This window comes from Leuciscus leuciscus (assembly GCF_965113295.1).
Source record: "Leuciscus leuciscus genome assembly, chromosome: 21".
Taxonomy (NCBI): Eukaryota; Metazoa; Chordata; class Actinopteri; order Cypriniformes; family Leuciscidae; genus Leuciscus; species Leuciscus leuciscus.
This window is the reverse complement of record NC_138745.1, coordinates 1,792,489-1,815,164: the sequence shown is the minus strand read 5'-3', so window position 1 is coordinate 1,815,164 and position 22,676 is coordinate 1,792,489. Positions and strand designations below refer to the sequence as shown.

At 38.9% G+C, this 22,676-nt stretch overlaps 1 protein-coding gene and 1 long non-coding RNA gene across 7 annotated transcripts in view; one reads left to right on the top strand and one right to left on the bottom strand.

Moving 5' to 3' along the window:
• spag9b (sperm associated antigen 9b) overlaps positions 1 to 18,754 on the top strand; it is an 89,135-nt gene extending 70,381 nt beyond the window's left edge. For 3 of the 4 annotated variants that reach the window (XM_082152063.1, XM_082152065.1, XM_082152066.1), the window contains 11 exons: positions 1 to 77; positions 4,010 to 4,196; positions 9,003 to 9,125; positions 10,088 to 10,168; positions 10,256 to 10,329; positions 12,135 to 12,283; positions 13,384 to 13,555; positions 14,929 to 15,042; positions 15,751 to 15,927; positions 16,473 to 16,595; positions 17,697 to 18,754. The exon at positions 1 to 77 is cut by the window's left edge and continues 121 nt beyond it. In XM_082152063.1, the coding sequence (XP_082008189.1) occupies positions 1 to 77; positions 4,010 to 4,196; positions 9,003 to 9,125; positions 10,088 to 10,168; positions 10,256 to 10,329; positions 12,135 to 12,283; positions 13,384 to 13,555; positions 14,929 to 15,042; positions 15,751 to 15,927; positions 16,473 to 16,595; positions 17,697 to 17,812 (1,393 nt within the window). In that variant the 3' untranslated portion in view covers positions 17,813 to 18,754. The remainder of the gene's footprint in view (positions 78 to 4,009; positions 4,197 to 9,002; positions 9,126 to 10,087; positions 10,169 to 10,255; positions 10,330 to 12,134; positions 12,284 to 13,383; positions 13,556 to 14,928; positions 15,043 to 15,750; positions 15,928 to 16,472; positions 16,596 to 17,696) is intronic. The other variant, XM_082152064.1, reaches the window with a different exon arrangement.
• Positions 5,828 to 8,995, bottom strand: LOC309485386. Of its 3 annotated transcripts, XR_014201155.1 has the most exons (6): positions 7,584 to 8,995; positions 6,865 to 7,466; positions 6,676 to 6,701; positions 6,521 to 6,558; positions 6,044 to 6,146; positions 5,828 to 5,920 (listed from the first exon to the last, which is right to left on the bottom strand). It is a non-coding gene; the product is annotated as an uncharacterized lncRNA (long non-coding RNA). The 3 variants fall into 3 exon arrangements; XR_014201157.1 differs by lacking the exons at positions 5,828 to 5,920; positions 6,044 to 6,146 and having other exon boundaries at positions 6,261 to 6,558; positions 6,865 to 7,269; positions 7,446 to 7,482; positions 7,601 to 8,995; XR_014201156.1 differs by lacking the exons at positions 5,828 to 5,920; positions 6,044 to 6,146 and having other exon boundaries at positions 6,261 to 6,558; positions 6,865 to 7,482; positions 7,601 to 8,995.
• Positions 18,755 to 22,676: the final 3,922 nt, after the last annotated feature.

Below are 22,676 nucleotides of genomic sequence, written 5' to 3'. Positions count from 1 at the left end.
GGGCATCACTGTCGTCGACTGCTCTACGGACGCACCCGTGGCCATCCCTCAAACCGTCTGCAGCAACTCCAACTCCGGTAACTCAAACTCCGTCACAAAAACACACTTTTCCGCTCTTCGCTTAGGGGTTTAAAGAAGTTGGTAATACACTACCAGTCAAAAGTTTTGGGTCAGTAAGATTTTTAATGTTTTTTAAAAGAAGTCTCTTCTGCTCACCATGGCTGCATTTATTTGATTAGAAATACAAAAAAAAAAATCAGTAATATTGTGAAATATTATTATAATGTAAATCAGCTGTTTTCTATGTGAATATATAGTAAAGTGTAATTTATTCCTGTGATCAAAGCTGAATTTTCAGCATCATTACTCCAGTCTTCAGTGTCACATGATTCTAATATGATGATTTGATGCTCAGGAAACATTACAAAAGATTTTATTTCAAATAAATTCTGTTTTTTGAATTTTCTATTCATTAACCCTTTAGAACCTGAAGCTGAAATAGGTGTTTTTCACATATTTAGATTTTTTTGACTGTACAATTCTAAAACAATGTGCTATCTTCATGTGCAAGGTGTCATCTTTTTCAGAAAAAGATAAGCTTTCAACAAATTACAGTTATCGACCATTATTGTGTGTGGTGAGTTTGTAAATAGAATTTAAATAGACAAAAAAAAAAAAAAATTAGAATAAATGTACTGATTTTTATTTAGAAAAAAACAGAAAAAATCATGAACGAAAGAAACTAACACTTTAAAGTGGAAAAATGAACTATAATACATATATACAAGTCTTTTTTGTGACATTGGGTTGCACAGTTTTCATTTAGGACACTTTTTTTCATACACATACACATGCACGCATTCATAGGCACGCACACATACACATGCACACACTACATGCTTAGATACGTGAAAGAGTAACGGCCATCCGCCTCCCAAGATTCATTAAAAAATCATCCCAGTCCCCTCTTCTGCTGTCTAACACTTCTTTCACCATGTATTTGTTCGTTTCTTTTATTATTTTATGCAATCCAAAACACTCTAATCTGCCGCGCGTCGTATCGCTCTGTTCAAAGCCTTCCATCCCGCTCTGCTGTCATTTGCAGACGGAAAGCATGACATTACCGTAATAAGCCGTATATTGCCGTATGATGTCTACTGTCAGGGGCAATTTGAATGGTTTTGATAGTGCAAACGGTTGAAGAGTTACGGTCAAATGAATACAGCTTTCTGGTGTGTGTCGGCGACGACACAGCCGGTTCTAAAGGGTTAAAGAATCCTGAAATAAATCCTCTAACTCTGGTAACGCAGCCTCCATCACAAAATCACAGTACTTTTCCAGTTTTCTCTTAGAGGGCAATTGTTCCCTCTTATTTATTTTCTTACCGAGCAAAACTTTTCTCCATTGGCCGGACATTTTTCGCCACCTGAACAAAAACATTCTTCATACCAGACATGTTCAGCGTACGTAAACACTAACAAAAAAATGGTTTCGTCATACAGTAACTTTTAACTTTAATGGGACATTTCTATTTTAGTTGACCCTTGATGTCACTTAGTGGTATTAAATCGTATTTTTGAAAACAAGCAAAAATTAAGAAGTCACTAAATGAAGCACAATTTAAGTTACCTGAGGTTTTTTTTTTTTTAACAGTGCTGTTAACTGTGCCAGTTTTTACCAATAAATTCAATTAAAAAATCTCTTTCAGGACAGTTCAATTCTTTACAACTAATAGTGTGAAAAATTAAGCACTTACACTGACATGGTTTGCGACAACTTGCGTGTTTTTGTACTGTATAGTCGATTATTGGCAACAGGCAGCCTTAAACCATTAAAATTAAGTAAGAAAAATTATTGCTTATCAATTTCCAATATTTTCTTTTTTAGGGGTTTTCAAACTTTTTAATGGCAGGGAACCCTAAAAAAATCCCCTTGTGGGATCAATTCTTTATTAGGCTTTATAATATAATATAAAAACTAATTGAAGTATTTAAAGTGATATAATATATCAGTTTAAATGCTCCAATTTATTTGAACCTTATATTATTATAAAATGAAAACAAACAGAAGCATTTAAATACATCTAATATATAAATATTTTCAAGAAAAGTGAATATGTGAACACTTTTTATAGTCATCTAAACATCTAAGTCTTCTTTAAAACATGTTTTTTTACTGCGACTGATACGGCATCATTCGCTTTCTATGAAACCTGTAAACTGCATTCACCGGTTCTAGCTCTTTAGCGACACTAACTCTATAGTGGTTGACCAGAGCACTGCAATATTGCTCATTTAAACTACAATCAAATAGATTTACCCACACATTTCATGTCTGTCCTCTGCGCGAAATTGTATTCTTTCCGCAGCTTAGAGGGAACATTGCTTAAGGGGATAGAGAAGCTGGTAAGTGATATACTGTTAGCGAACATCCCAACGCCATTTAGATGAACTTGTAAATATGTGCTGTGCACTTTCCTCTCAATAACAAAAAAAAAACACAACAAGAATGAGAAAACAGCAGTTCAGAAAGCATCTGTTCATAGAGATGTGGATATGTTTGCAGCAGCTCTATTGGCGCTTTTCCACTGCATGGTACGGCTCGGTTCGGCTCGGTACGGTTCGACTCGGCACGGAACGGTTCGGCTCGCTTCGCTTTTCCACTGCGTGGTACGACTCGGCTCGGTACGGCACGGTTCGGTTCGCTTTAGCTCGGTTGCTTTTCCACTGCAGTTAGTACCGCTTCAAAGTGGGTGGGACTGATCGTTATAGTTGCCGTCTCTACTGCCATGACATCATCATATTAAATGCGAATTTTTCATTCCGTGTTTCCCCATCCGCTCCTCGGCAACCAACGAGAGGAACGTCTGCACCTCGTCCACTGACCACGATTCAGCCATTTCTTTTTTTGAAGTTTATACTATTTTTTTGAAGCAAATACTTTTAAAACAGGCGCTACAGCGTTGGCTGTTGTCTACTGGCTATTTAAATCTAGCGGGTTTAGTGTCTCGTGTTGTAAATACAATGACGCTGGTAGTGATGATTCTGTCTGACCAATCAGTGATCTGCAGTGTTTTCACGTCACATTTTAGTATCGGTACGGTACGCTTGGAACCTCAACAGAGGTGGTACCATTTAAAGCGAGCCGTACCGTACCGTACCATGCAGTGGAAACGCGTCATAAGTGAGCCGTACTGAACCGAGCCGTACCGTACCATGCAGTGGAAAAGCGCCAAAGCGTGCCGTACCGAACCGAGCCGTACCGTACCATGCAGTGGAAAAGCGCCATATGATTCAGACTCCAGTCTCACACAGCACTTTATGCAGTAGATTGCTTTAAAGCAGCAGCTTTACAGGATTAAACATGAAAAATAAGTGCCACCGTTGTTTTTAATTAGAATTAAAGCTTCAGTTTCTACTATAAAGTGTCTCTCCAGTGTGTTCATGTTTTTACTCGCATCTGAACTGAAGAAATGAACCGGAGAAGATTTACACCTCAAAGAAGGCGGAGCCTCAGAGCCACGCCCACCGGTTATGTCATCACTACACTGACCAATGGTAGTACAGAGGCGTTTCCAGTCAGAACACTGCAAAGTTCACTAAAGCAAGCCGTTTCAAACTCCCAAAACGAACGTTAGTTCGACATGACGTCACACCAGTTTGTTCATCTATTTCACTTAAAGTGTATTGGGGCCTAAAAGAAATTGCAAAAGAAATTATAAATAAATACACACAGAGCTTGACATAAACTTTTTTGCTCACCAGCCACTGTTGCTAGTGGTTTTCCAAAGCCAATCAGCATTTTCACTGGCCACAATTTTAACTGACACCATGGGGAAAAACTGCCATATAGATATTTTTTATATTATCTCATGATTTTGCAGGAATATTAGGTTACTGTCACTTTAAGACCTGACGCACGGATCTAATATACTGTTACACATGCATTTTCTTTCTCAACTGTTTACGTTCACTTATAATAAAACTGACTGTGTTTATGTGTCTCTCAGCAGAAGAGGTTTTGGGTCAGCGCAGGCCGGACGCAGTAACGTCAGCAGAAGAAGCTCTGGAGGCCACAGAAAGCAGCACTAGCACGCCTGTAGACGAGAGCCAGACCGGCATCTACACCGAACACGTGTTCACCGACCCGCTGGGAGTGCAGAACAGCAGAGACACACCGTCCAACTACACACAGAGGTCATAGAGCACTTCATGTCTCTGTCTCCATCAGTGTTGGGGGAAACTCGTTACAAACCAAGTTTTATTTATAGAGCACAAGTTTAAAGGGGTGGTTGATTATGATTTGACTTTTCTAGCTTTAGTTAGTGTGTAATGTTGCTGTTTGAGCATAAACAACATCTGCAAAGCCACAACGCTCAAAGTTCAAAGCAAAGGGAGATATTTGCTTTTAAAGAAATCGCTTTTTAAGGACTACAACAAACGGCTGGTAGAGACTACACCACATTCCTCCCGGGTTAGTGACATCACCAGCCCTAGAATTTACATAAACCCCGCCCCCGGAACACGATTTATAGATTATCATGACAGAATATGCTAATCAATGACTAGAAGATAACTCCACATAAGCTACATAAATTCATCAACTAACCATTCAGAAATGTCCTGTTGCTTCTACATGTTGTCTCTTCTTCTTGAGTCTCTCCATCATTGTCTGACTCCGGTTTGAACATAAAAGGCTAAAAGTTTTTTACATTTTCAGGACACAAGCTCTTGAAGCTCCGCCCCCTATTTGCATTTAAAGGGACAGACACAAAAACAATGCGTTTTTTTAACTAAAACTTCACACACACACTCTGGGGACATCAGAGACTTATTTTACATCTTGTGAAAGGGGCATTATACCACCCCTTTAACACAACCGTAGTTGATCCAAAGTGCTTTACAAGACAATAAAATACAAAAAATTTTTAACGGAATGGAGATCAAAATAAACTATCAAAATCATTCAATGTATATACATACATTCATACATAACGCAGAACACCAACTAATTTAAAATACATAAACAACATCACTCGAACGCAAGAGAGTAAAAATAGGTCTTTAAACTGGATTTAATAGCATCCAGTGATGGACAGGTCCTGATGTTCCAGAGCTTTGGGACGACTACAGGGAAAGCTCGATCACCTTTTGATTTACAACGAGAACGAGGGACAGATAAAAGTGACTCCTCAAACTCCTCAAGATGGGTGGTGACCATGACATATACTAATGTGCCACAAACAGGACCTCAATATCACCAACCACTCCCATGCCACCACGGTGTATCCATATAAATGGCCCACCCTGTATATTAAATTACACAAATATACTTTAATTAAACCATACTAATAAGCAAAAATTACTTAAGATTTAGAAATAAGAGTGTTGAACTTCCTTCTCCTGTATCCTATTGTTCTTTAATCCAGAACAGCAGCAGCTGAAAGCTTAGTTTGAGTGGCGCCCTCTACTGTACTCTACCTCTACTGTACTCTACCTCTACTGTACTCTACCTCTACTGTACTCCTCTACTGTACTCTACCTCTACTGTACTCTACCTCTACTGTACTCTACTGTACTCTACCTCTACTGTACTCTACCTCTACTGTACTACTCTACTGTACTCTACCTCTACTCTACCTCTACTGTACTCTACTGTGCTCTACCTCTACTGTACTCTACCTGTACTGTACTCTAACTCTACCTCTACCTATACTGTACTCTACCTCTACTGTCCTCTTCCTCTACTGTACTCTACTGTGCTCTACCTGTACTGTACTCTACCTGTACTGTACTCTACCTGTACTGTACTCTAACTCTACCTCTACCTATACTGTACTCTACCTATACTGTACTCTACCTCTACTGTACTCTACCTCTACTGTACTCTACCTCTACTGTACTACTCTACTGTACTCTACCTCTACTCTACCTCTAATGTACTCTACTGTGCTCTACCTCTACTGTACTCTACCTGTACTGTACTCTAACTCTACCTCTACTGTACTCTACCTCTACTGTCCTCTTCCTCTACTGTACTCTACCTCTACTGTGCTCCTCTACTGTACTCTACCTCTACTGTACTGCTCTACTGTACTCTACCTCTACTGTACTACTCTACTGTACTCTACCTCTGCTGTACTCTACCTCTACTGTACTACTCTACTGTACTCTACTCTACCTCTACTGCACTCTACTGTACTCTTCTGTACTCTACCTATACTGTACTCTACCTCTACTGTACTCTAACTCTACCTCTACCTATACTGTACTCTACCTCTACTGTCCTCTACTGTACTCTTCCTCTACTGTACTCTACCTCTACTGTCCTCTACTGTACTCTACCTCTGCTGTACTCTACCTCTACCTATACTGTACTCTACCTATACTGTACTCTACCTCTACTGTACTCTAACTGTACTGTACTCTACCTATACTGTCCTCTACTGTACTCTACCTCTACTGTACTCTACCTCTACCTATACTGTACTCTACCTCTACTGTCCTCTACTGTACTCTACCTCTACTGTACTCTACCTCTACTGTACTCTACCTCTACCTATACTGTACTCTACCTCTACTGTACTCTACCTCTACTGTACTCTACCTCTACCTATACTGTACTCTACCTCTACTGTACTCTACCTCTACTGTACTCTACTGTACTGTACTCTACCTATGCTGTCCTCTACTGTACTCTACCTCTACTGTACTCTACTGTACTGTACTCTAGCTCTACTGTACTCTAACTCTACCTCTACTGTACTCTACTGTACTCTACCTGTACTGTACTCTAACTCTACCTATACTGACCTCTACTGTACTCTACCTCTACTGTACTGTACTGTACTCTACTGTACTCTACCTCTACTGCACTCTACCTCTACTGTACTCTAACTCTATCTATACTGTCCTCTACTGTACTCTACCTCTACTGTACTCTACCTCTACTGTACTCTACCTCTACTGTACTCTAGCCCTACCTATACTCTACCTCTACTGTACTCTACCTCTACTGTACTCTACCTCTACTGTACTCTAGCCCTACCTATACTCTCCTCTACTGTACTCTACCTCTACTGTACTCTACCTCCACTGTACTCTACCTCTACTGTACTCTAACTCTACCTATACTGTCCTCTACTGTACTCTACCTCTACTGTACTGTACTGTACTCTACTGTACTCTACCTCTACTGCACTCTACCTCTACTGTACTCTACCTCTACTGTACTCTACCTCTACTGTACTCTACCTCTACTGTACTCTACCTCTACTGTACTCTAGCCCTACCTATACTCTCCTCTACTGTACTCTACCTCTACTGTACTCTAACTCTATCTATACTGTCCTCTACTGTACTCTACCTCTACTGTACTCTACCTCTACTGTACTCTAGCCCTACCTATACTCTCCTCTACTGTACTCTACCTCTACTGTACTCTACCTCTACTGTACTGTACTCTACCTCTACTGTACTCTACCTCTACTGTACTCTAGCCCTACCTATACTCTCCTCTACTGTACTCTACCTCTACTGTACTCTACCTCTACTGTACTGTACTCTACCTCTACTGTACTCTACCTCTACTGTACCTCTACTGTACAGGAGTAAATATGCATTTCCTTCACCCTGAGGCTTATACATTTCACTTTTGGTGTGAAAGGACCTTAAGATTAGCCAAAAATAAAACTTTTTTTGTTGTTATTAAAAAACAAACGTAACAAATGTAACGCATTACTTTTCATAATAAGTAATGCAATTCGTTTTTGGGGGAATAGAGATGTCTGTGAGTGTAACGCTGAGATATTACTGAGGTGTATGGAGATGTCTGTGAGTGTAATGCTGAGATATTACTGAGGCGTATGGAGATGTCTGTGAGTGTAATGCTGAGATATTACTGAGGCGTATGGAGATGTCTGTGAGTGTAATGCTGAGATATTACTGAGGCGTATGGAGATGTCTGTGAGTGTAATGCTGAGATATTACTGAGGCGTATGGAGATGTCTGTGAGTGTAATGCTGAGATATTACTGAGGCGTATGGAGATGTCTGTGAGTGTAACGCTGAGATATTACTGAGGCGTATGGAGATGTCTGTGAGTGTAATGCTGAGATATTACTGAGGCGTATGGAGATGTCTGTGAGTGTAATGCTGAGATATTACTGAGGCGTATGGAGATGTCTGTGAGTGTAATGCTGAGATATTACTGAGGCGTATGGAGATGTCTGTGAGTGTAATGCTGAGATATTACTGAGGCGTATGGAGATGTCTGTGAGTGTAATGCTGAGATATTACTGAGGCGTATGGAGATGTCTGTGAGTGTAACGCTGAGATATTACTGAGGCGTATGGAGATGTCTGTGAGTGTAACGCTGAGATATTACTGAGGCGTATGGAGATGTCTGTGAGTGTAATGCTGAGATATTACTGAGGCGTATGGAGATGTCTGTGAGTGTAACGCTGAGATATTACTGAGGCGTATGGAGATGTCTGTGAGTGTAATGCTGAGATATTACTGAGGCGTATGGAGATGTCTGTGAGTGTAATGCTGAGATATTACTGAGGCGTATGGAGATGTCTGTGAGTGTAATGCTGAGATATTACTGAGGCGTATGGAGATGTCTGTGAGTGTAATGCTGAGATATTACTGAGGCGTATGGAGATGTCTGTGAGTGTAATGCTGAGATATTACTGAGGCGTATGGAGATGTCTGTGAGTGTAATGCTGAGATATTACTGAGGCGTATGGAGATGTCTGTGAGTGTAATGCTGAGATATTACTGAGGCGTATGGAGATGTCTGTGAGTGTAATGCTGAGATATTACTGAGGCGTATGGAGATGTCTGTGAGTGTAATGCTGAGATATTACTGAGGTGTATGGAGATGTCTGTGAGTGTAATGCTGAGATATTACTGAGGCGTATGGAGATGTCTGTGAGTGTAATGCTGAGATATTACTGAGGTGTATGGAGATGTCTGTGAGTGTAACGCTCTGGTTCTGTAGGGAGTGTGACCTGGTGAAGGATGGCGTCAGCTCAATGCCTGAGGAACAGGATCTCATGAGAGAAGAAGCCTGTAAGATGAGCAGCGTTCTGCCTACGATGTGGCTCGGCGCTCAGAACGGCTGGTGAGTCCGACAAACCCTCACTCAGTAGAGCTTTCTCACACTCGAAGTAGTCAAGTTTATTTATATAGCACATTTAAAAACAGCCAAACCGTGTATACCGAAGTTTAGACTGTCTTTGGTTCACTGCAGGTTTAAGGAGGAAAATACTCAGCAATGCTGTCGACTTATGAACTTACACATGGTTTGTCTTAAAGCAGATTAAAAACACCACATAGACACATAAACTACATTAAAAGCTGGATTTTCACCACAGGGGGACTTTAATGTAAAATCTTTTTTTTTTTTTTTTAACTACGCAAACAAAACAATACAGATAAATACACAAAAAAACATGTAATATATATACGTACGCATATATACACACACACACACATTGTACATCTCCACATCCAGAATATGTGTTAGTGCAAAGCAATGAAAGTATGTTATTGGTAAAATAACATTCTATTGTTATTTTTTGAAATGCTCAATTTTTTTTTTTTTAAGTAAAATATTGCAATATTAGTAATGTCTTATTTTTTTGTTTTGTTTTTTAGTACTACTACTAATAGTATTATTATTATTTTATTGCGATATTGATGTACAAGCTCAACTTTTTTACCATAAAAACAAGAAAAGCAAATCACAATCGTGGTTTATATCAGAAAATCCAAAACAAATTCCTTCAATTGTTTAGCCCTATTTAAGGGTCCCTAAAAATATGGTTGATTAAATATGCTTTTTTTCCCAATTACTCTTAATTCCTGCCTAAAATATTTAATCGGTTAGTTATGGCTCTTATGCAAATAAAACTTACTCTCAAGCTCAGTTCAAAAACTCGTTCTGAATGATTCATCAGTGAATCGATCAGAATCAAAAGTGATTTTTAAATACCCTTATCCAGTAATAGCAGTCAGCTGGGAAGGTCATGGAAGTGCACTGAGCGAGAACAGAGATGTATTGAGTGTTTTCTGCTGTTTCAGCGTGTACGTTCACTCATCTGTAGCGCAGTGGAGGAAGTGCCTTCACTCCATCAAGCTGAAGGATTCGGTCCTGGGGATTGTGTAAGGAAACCGTCATCATCTGGATTCATTTACATGGTTATAAACTCTAGATGCATTATGATTTCTGTCTGGTTTCCCTCTGTGAAGTCACGTGAAAGGACGTGTTCTGGTGGCCTTGGCTGATGGCACGCTTGCGCTTGCAATCTTCCACAGAGGTGTTGGTAAGACTACTGTTTTTAATACACAACTAATGCATGTTTGATAAAACATGATAACATTTGCTTTCACTCATAGTGCATGTACAGTAGTGGCCAAAAGTGTCCGGAGGAGGTGACCCTAAAAGTTTGATAAAACATCAAAATATGAGGAAGAAAAAATCTAAATATAAGGGAAGAACAAAATTATTTGTCAAAAAATGCATCTTTTGGCATCTTACTTTGCAATAAAATGCATAGAAAAGCAGAAAGCTCACAGGGAAAAACATACACTTGACTTCAGTATAATCAGTTATTAATAGAGGTGCAGGAAAAATCTATTCATATATGAATCACGATTCAATCTTCTACCGATTCGCATCGATTCACAAATTTCAAAAATTGATTTTCTAAAGTGTTACACTTCTTTAACCTCGCAGGACTACTTAAAGTTACTTACAGTTATTGACGTTAATCACGATAAGCCGCGAACAAGGACTCGCACAGATGAAGTCTCCTATTGTTTGTAATTTGCTTCTTTGTTCCTATTTTAATATCTAAAATAAAATAAAATTGCCTTGCTTTATTACAGAAGCTTGTGTATAATGATTGCAGTCAGCTTAAAGAGCTTTTATTTTATAATACTGGGTTGACTAAATGGGAAGAACATTTTTATTTTAATTTTCACATTTAAGGCGAGACACTACAGGTGAATAGGGTAAAAATTGTAACTAGCAGATATCACCATGAAACTTTCCCAGTTGATTACCCTACATTAAGATGAGAAAAAAATGTATTACAAGTTTTCTGTAATTTAATGTTTAAATATGCAAATTAGGCAATATCTATTAAATATGCGCTAATTTGCATATATTTTAAAAAACGAAATCTGAGTATTGGATAAAGCCAGGTTCAAAATTATTTTTTCATTGTGTTCACATATTAGATGGGGAAAAATGTATGGATATCTACTTTTGTTATCCTGTAAATCAGAATATACTGTCAATAGCCTTAAAAAAAAAAAAATTCGCCATGTTTTTTGAAATAAAATGTTATATAAATCAGGCTAGGAATAATATATTTACAAATCCCTCTGTAAATGTCTTCATAATATAACTAGGTACAGGACTGGAGAGTTTGGTGTATATCGGTGCTGCTGCAGTGGAGATTTCGGACTTGGAGTGTGAGAGAAAAGTCATTTTGAGAAAACGGGCTTTAAAGATTTATCATCAGCCAATGAGATTGCTCATTCAGCCCTTTTACTTTCATGATCGGTCGCTGATAAAAAGTTAATTAGCATATTTGGATCCGACAGCATTGTACAGGAGAGAGAGAGCTTTCCAGCGGTGTGTGTGATGACAGGGAGCAGCGGGAGGATTAACAACGCCAACTTTTGTTGAATTTATGAGAAATCTACAGATGCAAACAGACAAAGTGTAGTAAAATAAAGACCTAAATGTGTATTTCTGACTTTTTTTCACCACAAGTCTGAAAGAAGACATGCTATTGAAGACAAATATCTAAAAAATGACCAGTAAAAAATTTTTATTCAAAATCGAGAATCGATTTGACCTCAAGAATGTATTTGAATGGAATTGTGAGGTACCAAAAGATTCCCACCCCTAGTTATTAATATTTATTGGTTCCCTCTTGTTTTTGCACATGTTTACAATTTCTGGCCAAAAATGATGTCGCACAATTTGACATGTTTCACTGTGTTATCATCACAAATAAAGCAACTGATTCCATGCATGACTTCTAAATCTTTAATAATATTTAGAAATATTGAAAGAAATGTTCTCTTTTTGTAATGATGGACATTTGTGTCACAGATGGCCAGTGGGATCTGACCAACTATCACCTGTTGGACCTGGGCCGTCCGCATCACTCGATCCGCTGTATGACTGTAGTGCATGACAAGGTCTGGTGTGGATACAGGAACAAGATCTTCGTGGTTCAGCCTAAAGCCATGAAGATTGAGGTATGACTTTTCTCTAGTGTCTCTGGCTCTGAACGCATCTCTGAGGATTCTGAAAGAAATTAATACTAGTATTCAGCAAGAATGCATTCAACTTATCAAAGGAATCATCAGCACAACTGTTTTCAACACTGATAATAATCATTAATGTTTCCTGAGCATCAAATCCTCATATTAGAATGATTTGTGAAGGATCATGTGACACTGAAGACTGGAGTAATGATGCTGAAAATTCAGCTTTGATCACAGGAATAAATTACACTTCACTATATATTCACATAGAAAACAGATGATTTACATTATAATAATATTTACCTGTATTTTTTATTAAATAAATGCAGCTTCGGTGAGCAGAAGAGACTTTTTTTTTACCGACCCCAAACTTTTATTATTATTGTTAAAGCATGTTTTTTTCAAAATGAGACTGTTTAATGGCTTCATGTTTTTCATGTTTGTGGCTTACGATTCAAAATGCTAATTCTAAAACGTTTCCAACTGGATGAGCTACATGTGAAGCCTGGGTAAAATGTCAATTAGGTGTCGAATTCATATCTATTAATCCAGTTCAAGTCGGCATGAAAGTGAAGTTGCGCTGGTCTTTTCTTCCCTATATTGTGCCGTATATCCGAGTGAATCGCTTCTGGAACAAGAACAAATGTGGGCGGGGCTTGATTGTGTCTGTGTGGAATTGATTGGATGGTTGTGGTTTGCTATTGGCTGATCTCATGTGAGTGACAGGTTATAGCCCCGCCCACATCATCAGAGAAGAGAAGAGATGCTGCAACTTATACTGATTCAAGATTATTAACACTATAATGATAAATGATTTATAATAAACACTGCAAAACAAAAATAATTGCCTTTAATGGACTAGAGTGACTATAATGAACTATATTAATTGGAGGAAGAATTGTATGTAATTTTTCATATTTTTTTAATTAGTGTTTGAGGGCGGGGCAAAGAGACGCTGTTCAGCCAATCAAGACCACAGGCTGGCATTATGCTAATTAGTTACACACACTGCTGTCGTCTGAGTCCATGAAAACCCTTGCATGTGATTAAATCAGCGTAACGTAATGCTTTATTTCTTCCCTGATGAACAGAAGTCGTTCGACGCACATCCCCGTAAGGAGAGTCAGGTGAGGCAGCTGGCCTGGGATGGGGACGGCATCTGGGTGTCTATACGCCTGGACTCCACCCTCAGACTGTTCCACGCACACACACACCAGCATCTGCAGGACGTCGACATCGAGCCCTACGTCAGCAAGATGCTGGGTGAGGCTATCCATTATCAAACCATTAAAGAGAGCGTTCACACTCAAATGAAAACTCACACTCATGCCGTACCAAACCCAGAAGACTTCAGAACACGAATGAAGAGATTTTTAGCCCTTGTGTGACTTTATGGACATTTTTGTCTTTTTCAGTTTTGTTTTGTAATCATTTTGCCTGTTAATTCAATTCAATTCAATTCAATTCACATTGATTTGTAAAGCGCTTTTCACAAGAGCCCATATGATTCCACATCATAATTTCGAGTGATCTGTTAATGCCAGCTGCTTAAGATTGGGCACAGGTGTGTATTTCTATTGGAATCTTTACTATTTCACCCCCCATTTACTTTAATAAATATTTTTTGCTCTAGTAACACAAAATAGTTCCACTCAGGATCGAAAATGTCCCCATTGAAACCCATTAAAACTGCAATTTTTAATCCCAGGGACATTTAACTATAAAATGATGTAGTTTTTGTTAATAGGCTTTTCATTCTTTTGTACTATTTTTTTTATTTGATTTTTACCAGAAGGCGCCATTTTCTCAGGTTTTGCCTATAAAGCAAAAACGTGCTTTATTCCTGTTTTCTGCTTCTGCATATTAAAGAGCCAGTTGGACAATTTATGCAGCTGTGTGTGTGTGTGTGTGTGTGTGTGTGTGTGTGTGTGTGTGTGTGTGTGTGTGTGTGTGTGTGTGTGTGTGTGTGTGTGTGTGTGTGTGTGTGTGTGTGTGTGTGTGTGTGTGTGTGTGTGTGTGTGTGTGTGTGTGTGTGTGTGTGTGTGTGTGTGTGTGTGTGTGTGTGTGTGTGTGTGTGTGTGTGTGTGTGTGTGTGTGTGTGTGTGTGTGTGTGTGTGTGTGTGTGTGTGTGTGATATTTGAGAGAGAAAAACTCAAATCCAACCAGTGTGTTCCAGTGGAGTTTTACTGGCATCTAGTGGGGGAAATCTGTTACTGCGCCCAAACACAATCTGACTGAACGCTCATTTTTTTAGATATCAGCCTCAAAATTGGAACGCAACTTATTTAGATTTATGGCTTTGATTTTCTAGCAGTTTTAGAGTTCAACATGTTTCATAAAATATAGATATTTCATATAAAATAATGTTCGTAAATAATTTTCATAAACCTAAACCTCTAGTGTCTTCTGTAAAATGAGACCAAACTTTAGTCTGTGCTCCCAAGCTTCACATTTATTTATATTTTTTAACTTTTTTTAAATTGACGCACGAGGGTTAAATTGTTCACCTAAATCTCTAATGCTTCAAATCATGGGTTTGGAACGACGTGAGGATGAGCAAATGATGAGAGAATTTTCATTTTTGGGTGCACTATCTATTCATGCCGTTGAAATGACTGATGTTACATGTGTCACAGGCACCGGGAAACTGGGCTTCTCTTTCGTGAGAATCACGGCGCTGACGGTTTCATGCAATCGCCTGTGGGTCGGTACCGGGAACGGCGTCATCATCTCCATCCCTCTATCAGAGAGTGAGTGCGGCAGCTAATCGTGTTATCCACTGTAACGTACAGTCACACCACAGTTTATTCACACACCTTCAACATCTCAGACACAGTCAGACTCCTTCAACATCTCTCACATTATCAGTTTATTCGCTATAGTTTAGAAAATGGTAATAAAATATGAGCAGAACTCAGTTGATATTTGACTGGTTTTGTCCGTCCTTCTGTTAGACTGTCTCACACATGAATTATGTTGAATATCTGTCAGCTGTTAAATTTAACTACACAATTAGATAATACCAGTTTAGCTCAACCAATCACCAAGCAATGCTTCATTTTGTTCAGTCTGTGTGTAAAAAGAGCATTAGCAATTAAAGACAAAACACTTCAGCAAAACATGATCAGCTCAAAGTGTCTGAATCATTTCTGGTCCCAAATTTGTATAAATTTTACACTGTATGAAGAATTGTTGGGTATAATATGTCACTTTATTCTGCTCTCCTCACTTACATAACTGAACTATAGTGTCCTGCACACACTAGTACAAAAATATCAAAGATTATATCATGTGTCTGAATAATTTTTGGTTGACATGTCAACATATTCTACTAACCCGAAACCTAATACTCTAATGAGAGTTAGTTGTATTATAGTTAATAGAATGTCTAAAGTGGACTATTGAAATAAAGACGTTTGACATTTCAACAAGTGTTTTTTTTTTTATTCCTACAACAGGAAGTAAAGAGACATCAGCGTCGTCGAATCGTCCAGGCGGTGCGATCCGAGTCTACGGAGACGAGAGCAGTGATAAAGTCACGGCGGGCACGTTTGTACCCTTCTGCTCGATGGCACACGCACAACTGTGTTTCCACGGGCACAGAGACGCCGTCAAGTTCTTCACCGCAGTGCCAGGTACAGTAATTCACCAGACAACAGCCAAAGGTGGTCAATGTAACGGTAACACTTTACAACAAGGTTCATTAGTTAAAGGTGCAGTGTGTAAGTTTTAGCGGCATCTAGTGGTGAGGTTGTGAATCGCACCCAACTGAAGTTACGGTGGCCGACAGGAAGTGATGTCGTCGTCTGAGACAGCAGAGAGTAGCCAGTTAAAGCAATAATCTCATAGTGTTATATATGCATTAAATAGTCTGTAAAAGCGTCTAAATGCCACTTCAGATGCAGCTTCTGTGCCGAAGATGGATTTTGCTGATGCTGATACTGATTTCATCTGATCGGTAACGGCACTATAGTGTAATTAACGGATTACATCTTAGAATATGACATTAAAAAAAGATGAAGCAGACATTTAATAAAGTTAGGGAAAAAATGAGACAGAAATGAAAGAAAACAAAGTAGTTTTACTATATCAAAATCAAGAATCATGACTCCTGGAATCGAGTCACGTGACTCCAGTCGATGGCCGCCTCTAGTGAAGTGATGTTTTGGCTGTTTTGCAGGTCAGGTGGTTTCGTCGTCAGGCTCGGGTGTCGAGGGGAACGCTGACGAGTCTCCCACGCCGGATCTGATCAGATCTGTGCTGGTCATGAGCGGAGGAGAGGGATACATAGACTTCAGGATGGGTGAGGCGTATTACTGATGATCACACAAGATTCACCGTTCCACTTCCATTCACAAGCTTGGGATTTGATTCAGTTCCGATTTGGAAATATATATAGGGTTTGACATTAACTTTTTCACTCACCGGTCAATTTGGCTACTTAAAGGGATGGTTCGGAGTAAAATCAGCCTAGGGTCCTTTGCACCATGACCTCGAGCTAAACACCCCCCAGAAGCCTTTTTTCCTTGGTTGAACATTATTAAAGTTAGAGCTTATTTAGAGATATCAGACGGATGGTTTAGTGCAGGCGCTAATGGATCCAAGGCTGTATCTGGTAAATTACCCCACTAATAATGCCCAGAATGGCACCAAACTTCTACAGTAGTACAAATAGGTTCTGTACTCATAAAACGAGGCATTGGAAAGTTTGAAAGTACATCAGGAGTTTATTTAAATAACTCTTGCCTGACGGCTCATGCTACCGCTAACCCGGACGTCGACGTCACTTCCGTGATTTGGGAAAAGCATGTAAAAGTCCTGCAGAAAGCGATCATAAGGATGAAGTGTAACGACGAATTATATTTTTTTCTGAAGTGTTGACAACTTAGTGTTAACTAATAATTGTTGTAAACTGGTACTATCAACAAAATATTAGTGCATTCCTGGAACTGGGCGTCGTTACACTTCATCCTTATGATCGCTTTCTGCAGGACTTATATATGCTTTTCCCAAACCACTGAAGTGGTCATGGTGCAAAGGACCCTAGGTTGATTTTACTCCGAACCACCCATTTTTAAGTTACCGGCAATTCAGAACTTCTACTAGAAAAAAAAAAGAAATGAACCAGATTAACTACGTCACATCTTACATAGCATCTCCTCCTTTCCTCTTTCGTCCTCATCTCCAAAAAAACATTTTTGCATTTAAACAGACACAAAAAAACGGTGTGTTTTTGCTCGCCCTCAAAAAGTGACAATTTTAACATGCTATAAAAACAATATCTGTGGGGTATTTTGAGCTAAAGCTTCACACACACACTCTGTGTCATCAGAGACTTATTTCCAACCCCAGCCCTACTGATGATACTCACACTTTTCCTCTCTCCGTGTCTTTCAAATCGTAGGGGATGAAGGAGACACAGAAAATCTGGATGAACCCACACTGAAACTACAGCCCTTTCTGGCCAAAGCTGAGCGCAGTCACCTGATCGTGTGGCAGGTCATGGCCAATGAGGAGTGACGTCACCTGATCATGTGACGGGTCATGGCCACCTTTCTCACTCAGTTCTGCTTTATTTAAGATGTTTCAAGCATTGGCTTATAGTATTTCTCTCATGCAAATCATGATAATCGGCGATTCTGTGTGTTTTCTGGGGCGAAAGCACAACAGACCACAATGCACTGCATCTTGAGGTTTCGTGTCGGGTGTAAACGGTTTTGTTTGTGGGAAGAAAAGGCTTCACAGATTGAAAGCACTACGAGCGCTAAAGCAATATCCTCATATGAATGTCACCAAAGGACACAGAAATGTTGATTTTATAGTCCATTAATGGACAAATAAGCATCTAAAGGAGATTTCTCACTGCGATCCTGTCAGAAACTTTACGTTGTGCTCGTCCGCCGTCTTTTTTAACACTAGAGCAGTTTTTGCAGGAAAGCGAAGTGTAGATAAACGAGCAGAGACAAAGGCATATTTTTATGAGACTTTTGTACGTGTCTTTTAGGCTGTGATCTGCTGCCGCTGCCGTTCTGCTGGGTTTGCAGTCGCGAGATAGCCATCGCAGTATTTATTTCTACGAACGAGCTTTTGCAGTTCAGAATGTAACTCTGTACATTGAATATAAATATATAAAAATACAAATATGTATATGAAACGTAGACTGCTTGATTTTATTCTTTTTTTTACACATGATTGATGATGTAAATCAGGAGGATTGATCGAGTGTGGATGGATCAGTCTTTACCGGCTACAGAAATGTAACTTCAATGATCTATGCACTATTTTTTTAAGGACCGCAGGGGTGTGTGTGTGTGTGTGTGTGTGTGTTTAGATGAGTGTGTGTGTGCAACAGGTAGAGTGAACCGTCCCATGATGACATCAGCGTTACCCAGTGTCCCTTTAATACGTCCATCCTTCTCATCTTAGCCTTAATCTATTAAACTGACATTTTTGGGGAACTTGCTGTGTTTTACTGTTATTATTATTATTATTATTATTTGCAATTTACAGGATGATTTATAGATGCACATAAAATGTAGATGAAGATTGTCCTTTACTGAGAATAAACCATAAAGCAATTCATAAATAAGTAAGTAAATCATTACATTCAGTTGTTTGTTCATTGCATCTAATGGCCCATAATTCACTGCACAACATGCACACAAATACAAATAAATTTTTGGACACTTAATGTCTGGATGTCATTGCATTAGAAAAGAAACAAGATGAAGAAGAAAAAAGAAGTCTAGCGTTCTTGACTCAATTTTAAAGAGCCATTAGTGCTGGAAACGGTTCTTTGTAAAGGTTCGCTCATAGAATTAATGTTTGTAATTTGGGCTCCGGAAACAAAGCCAGTCTAGTTGTGGTTGAGTGAGTGACGTTCACACTTGCATGACGACGTAACCCTGCAGAGAGACTCAAACATGCTCAGAGAAGTCAACGCCGATCTTTCGTTACACGATGCAGACATTCGCCGATTAGATTCCACGGCACATTAAAACAGTTGTCTTGTATTACAGGTTTTCTGAAATGTTGTTTAAATATGCAAATGAAGCATTATCTAATTAAATATGCACTTCTTTGTCTACATTTCCAGAAGTGAAATCTGAACTGTTGACAAATTAGAGTTAACGGTTCTCTTTTAACACACTATAAATAAATCAAAATCCTGTTTTTTTTAGGAATGAAATGTTGTATAAATCAGGCGAATGACATATGAACAAACCTTCAGAATATATAGATATGAATAAAACATAAGTTTGGTGTGTGTGAAGCTGCTGAACCGGAGACTTCTGACTCAAACTCGTCGCCTTTAAAGAGATGCATTGATATCGAAATACAGACGCAAATACGCAGAGTAATAAAATACACTGTTTTTTTGATGATCTTTCACTAGTCTGAAAGCAAAGTATATGGAGTTAATTTCGTGCCATAATTAAACAAACAAATCCAGCATTTTTCAAACAAACTCGATCTGCTTTGCAAAGGGGGAAAAAAATGGTTTGCGGGTCAAGATTTCCTTTGCGAAGCAGATCGAGTTTGTTTGCAAAATGCTGGATTTGTTTGTTTAATTATGGCACGAAATTAACTCCATAAAAGTAGACGTCAAAACTGACCTGTGCTTGAAAAAAAAACGTTGGTTTGTCCAAATACATTCTACAGTACTCAACATCTGAAGTGGAGCAAAACCTTTCATCAAAGTTATACATTAATTTTGAACAAAACATTTTTTGTTCTTGTGTTAGGACAACTTTGATGAAGTTTTTTGATCCATTTCAAATGATGTCTACTGTAGTTCCTTCAATATGAGCCAGTTGATGAACTCTGTGTGTCAGTGTTGTGTGTGTGTGGTTCTCTCCACAGGAGGGCAGCAGAGAGTCACTGAATTACTGCCTTTCAAATGACATTCAGTGAGGAAGAGCTGCTCCTCCCCCTTCTGTGATTGGCTGATGGCTGAGTACAAACAGTACATGTTCTGACACACACACACACACACACTCTATTGAACTTCTGAATCAGCACTCAGGCATTCAGTGACAGTGAGGGAAGCTCTGAACTCATCTGATCTAGTTCTTATGAGGCGTTTAACTTGCAACCTTCACGATAATCATCTCATTTTTTTCTTCAAGACTTGTTAAAATCAGCTGCATAAAAAAGCAGATCAGTCTCATTTGAATCAGAAGAGACTGATTACCTTTGATCAAACTAGTTTTTAAAGTAGTTATAAGTAATCCAGCTTTTAATGTTGTTTATGTGTCTATGTGGAGTTTTTAATACGCTTTAAGACAAACCATGTGTAAGTTCATTAGTCGACAGCATTGCTGAGTATTTCCTCCTTAAAACTGCAGTGAACCAAAGACAGTCTCAAACACACGCTTTGAAATCGCTGGTGTTTCTGACGTCACAAACTACCTTGTAACCAATCAGATCAACGTGTGATCGTCAACCAGTGGATCTCTGAGCTGAGTGAGTGAGTGGAGGCGGGGCTCATTTGCATATTCATAGAGCCGCGTATACTAAATGAGGCAAGGGTGTCGAGTTACAGTCAAGATATTTTAAGGGAGACAAATCAGAAAATCTGACTATACCCGTGTGTCAGTGCTATAATCGGTGCTTCTGAAACCCAGAACACGTGAAAAGTGAAACCCAGTAACTGTGTTCTGGTGAGTCTTTCTCTACAAGCATGTCAAAAAGTAAGATGATCAGATTTCGCTCTCCTTCTGACGTATGAAGAGGATCTTATTATAATATTAGCGGCTCTTAATCTGCACGTTTACACCATGGTTTACACACACCAGCCGACATTTGGTTTCACACTCGACAACAGAGACCAGTTCTAACACAATGATAAAGATCCAGCAAAGCCTGAAACTGTTGTGTGGTTGAGCACAGACGAGCACTGAACACTATTGACCAGAACATGTCACCGCTGTCTTATAAACACCTCAGGAACTGTGGACACTTGTGGAGAAGTTAAACATGATGATGAGATGATCAATGGAACTCCACAACAACTACAGAAATGTCTCCACTAACATTCAGAAACTCTTCCTGAGTCTCTCCGTAAGGCTGCACTCGCTACTGGTTAAACTGGGATTCTGGATGAGTGAGATTGGCCTGTTCTGTTATTGCCGGAGTTTCTGAAGCTCGAGTAAAGACTCCGCCCTCTTCTGAACGGAGGCGGAGCCGCAGTTCATTTGCATTTAAAGGGACACACAAAAACAGGGTGTTTTTGTTCACACACAAAAAGGGGCAAATTTTACAAGCTATAATAAATGATCTGGGGATTTTGAGCTGAAATGTTACAGACACATTCTGGGGACACCAGAGAGTAAATTTACATATTGTGAAAAGGGGCATAATACATCAGACATGAATAATATTTTATTTTTATTTTTTTATATATGTCATTTTGGTGATCAAAGATGAGTTTAAGGGAAAAAAGTATTGACTTTAAGGCAAAGTCTTATCATAGTGGCTAAGTTTATTCAGCCGGCTTCTGGATAAGATTTTCTTTTTCCTGAAAATGTTATTAAATTGGACTAAAACCTACTGATTTTGCTCTCAACAACTTTGTTTTATTAATTTTTGTACTTTTTAAATATTTCCCCCACCTTGTTACACTCATGGTGGTGTTGGCCAAAAATGACCAGTTTATAAAAATAAAAATAAATTGCATATAAATCTCTCGTATGTTGTTACTCACTGACGTGCATGAGCTCAGATCAACGAGGCCTGCGATCATTCAGTTCCAAAAATAAATACAAAACCTGTGCTAATTGACAGAAAACAAAAAGATTGAATCCAAAATTTGGTGATAATAAAGCATGATGAGAGATGGCCAAATTAGGTGAACGTTTTTGAGCCGAGCACTGGTTAAAGTCGGGATGAAAGTGAAGTTACACTAGTCGTTTCTCCTCTATAGTCCTGTATATCCGAGTGAAACGCTTCTGGAACAAGAGAAAATGTGGGTGGGGCTTGATTGTGTCTGTTGTGGTTTGCTATTGGCTGATCTCATGTGAGTGACAGGTTATAGCCCCGCCCACATCATCAGAGAAGAGAAGAGATGCTGCCTTAATCTGATTCGAGATTATTAACACTATAATGTGCTCACATAAATCATTTAGAAGAAACACTGCAATATTCCATAAAAAAATAAGAATTGTCAATTTTCGATTTCATGGTGACACTCAAATCATCTCCAGCAGAAAAGTAACCATGGTTTTGCTACACTAACCGTAGTGTAACCGTGGTATTTGTAGTAAAACTGTGGTTATACAAATGCTGATCAATCTGCCCAACAAAACACGGTTACTACTTTTGTTTTCTTCTTACTCCAAATCTTTTGATTGGTTTTCAGTGACAGTTCAGAACATCATAAAAA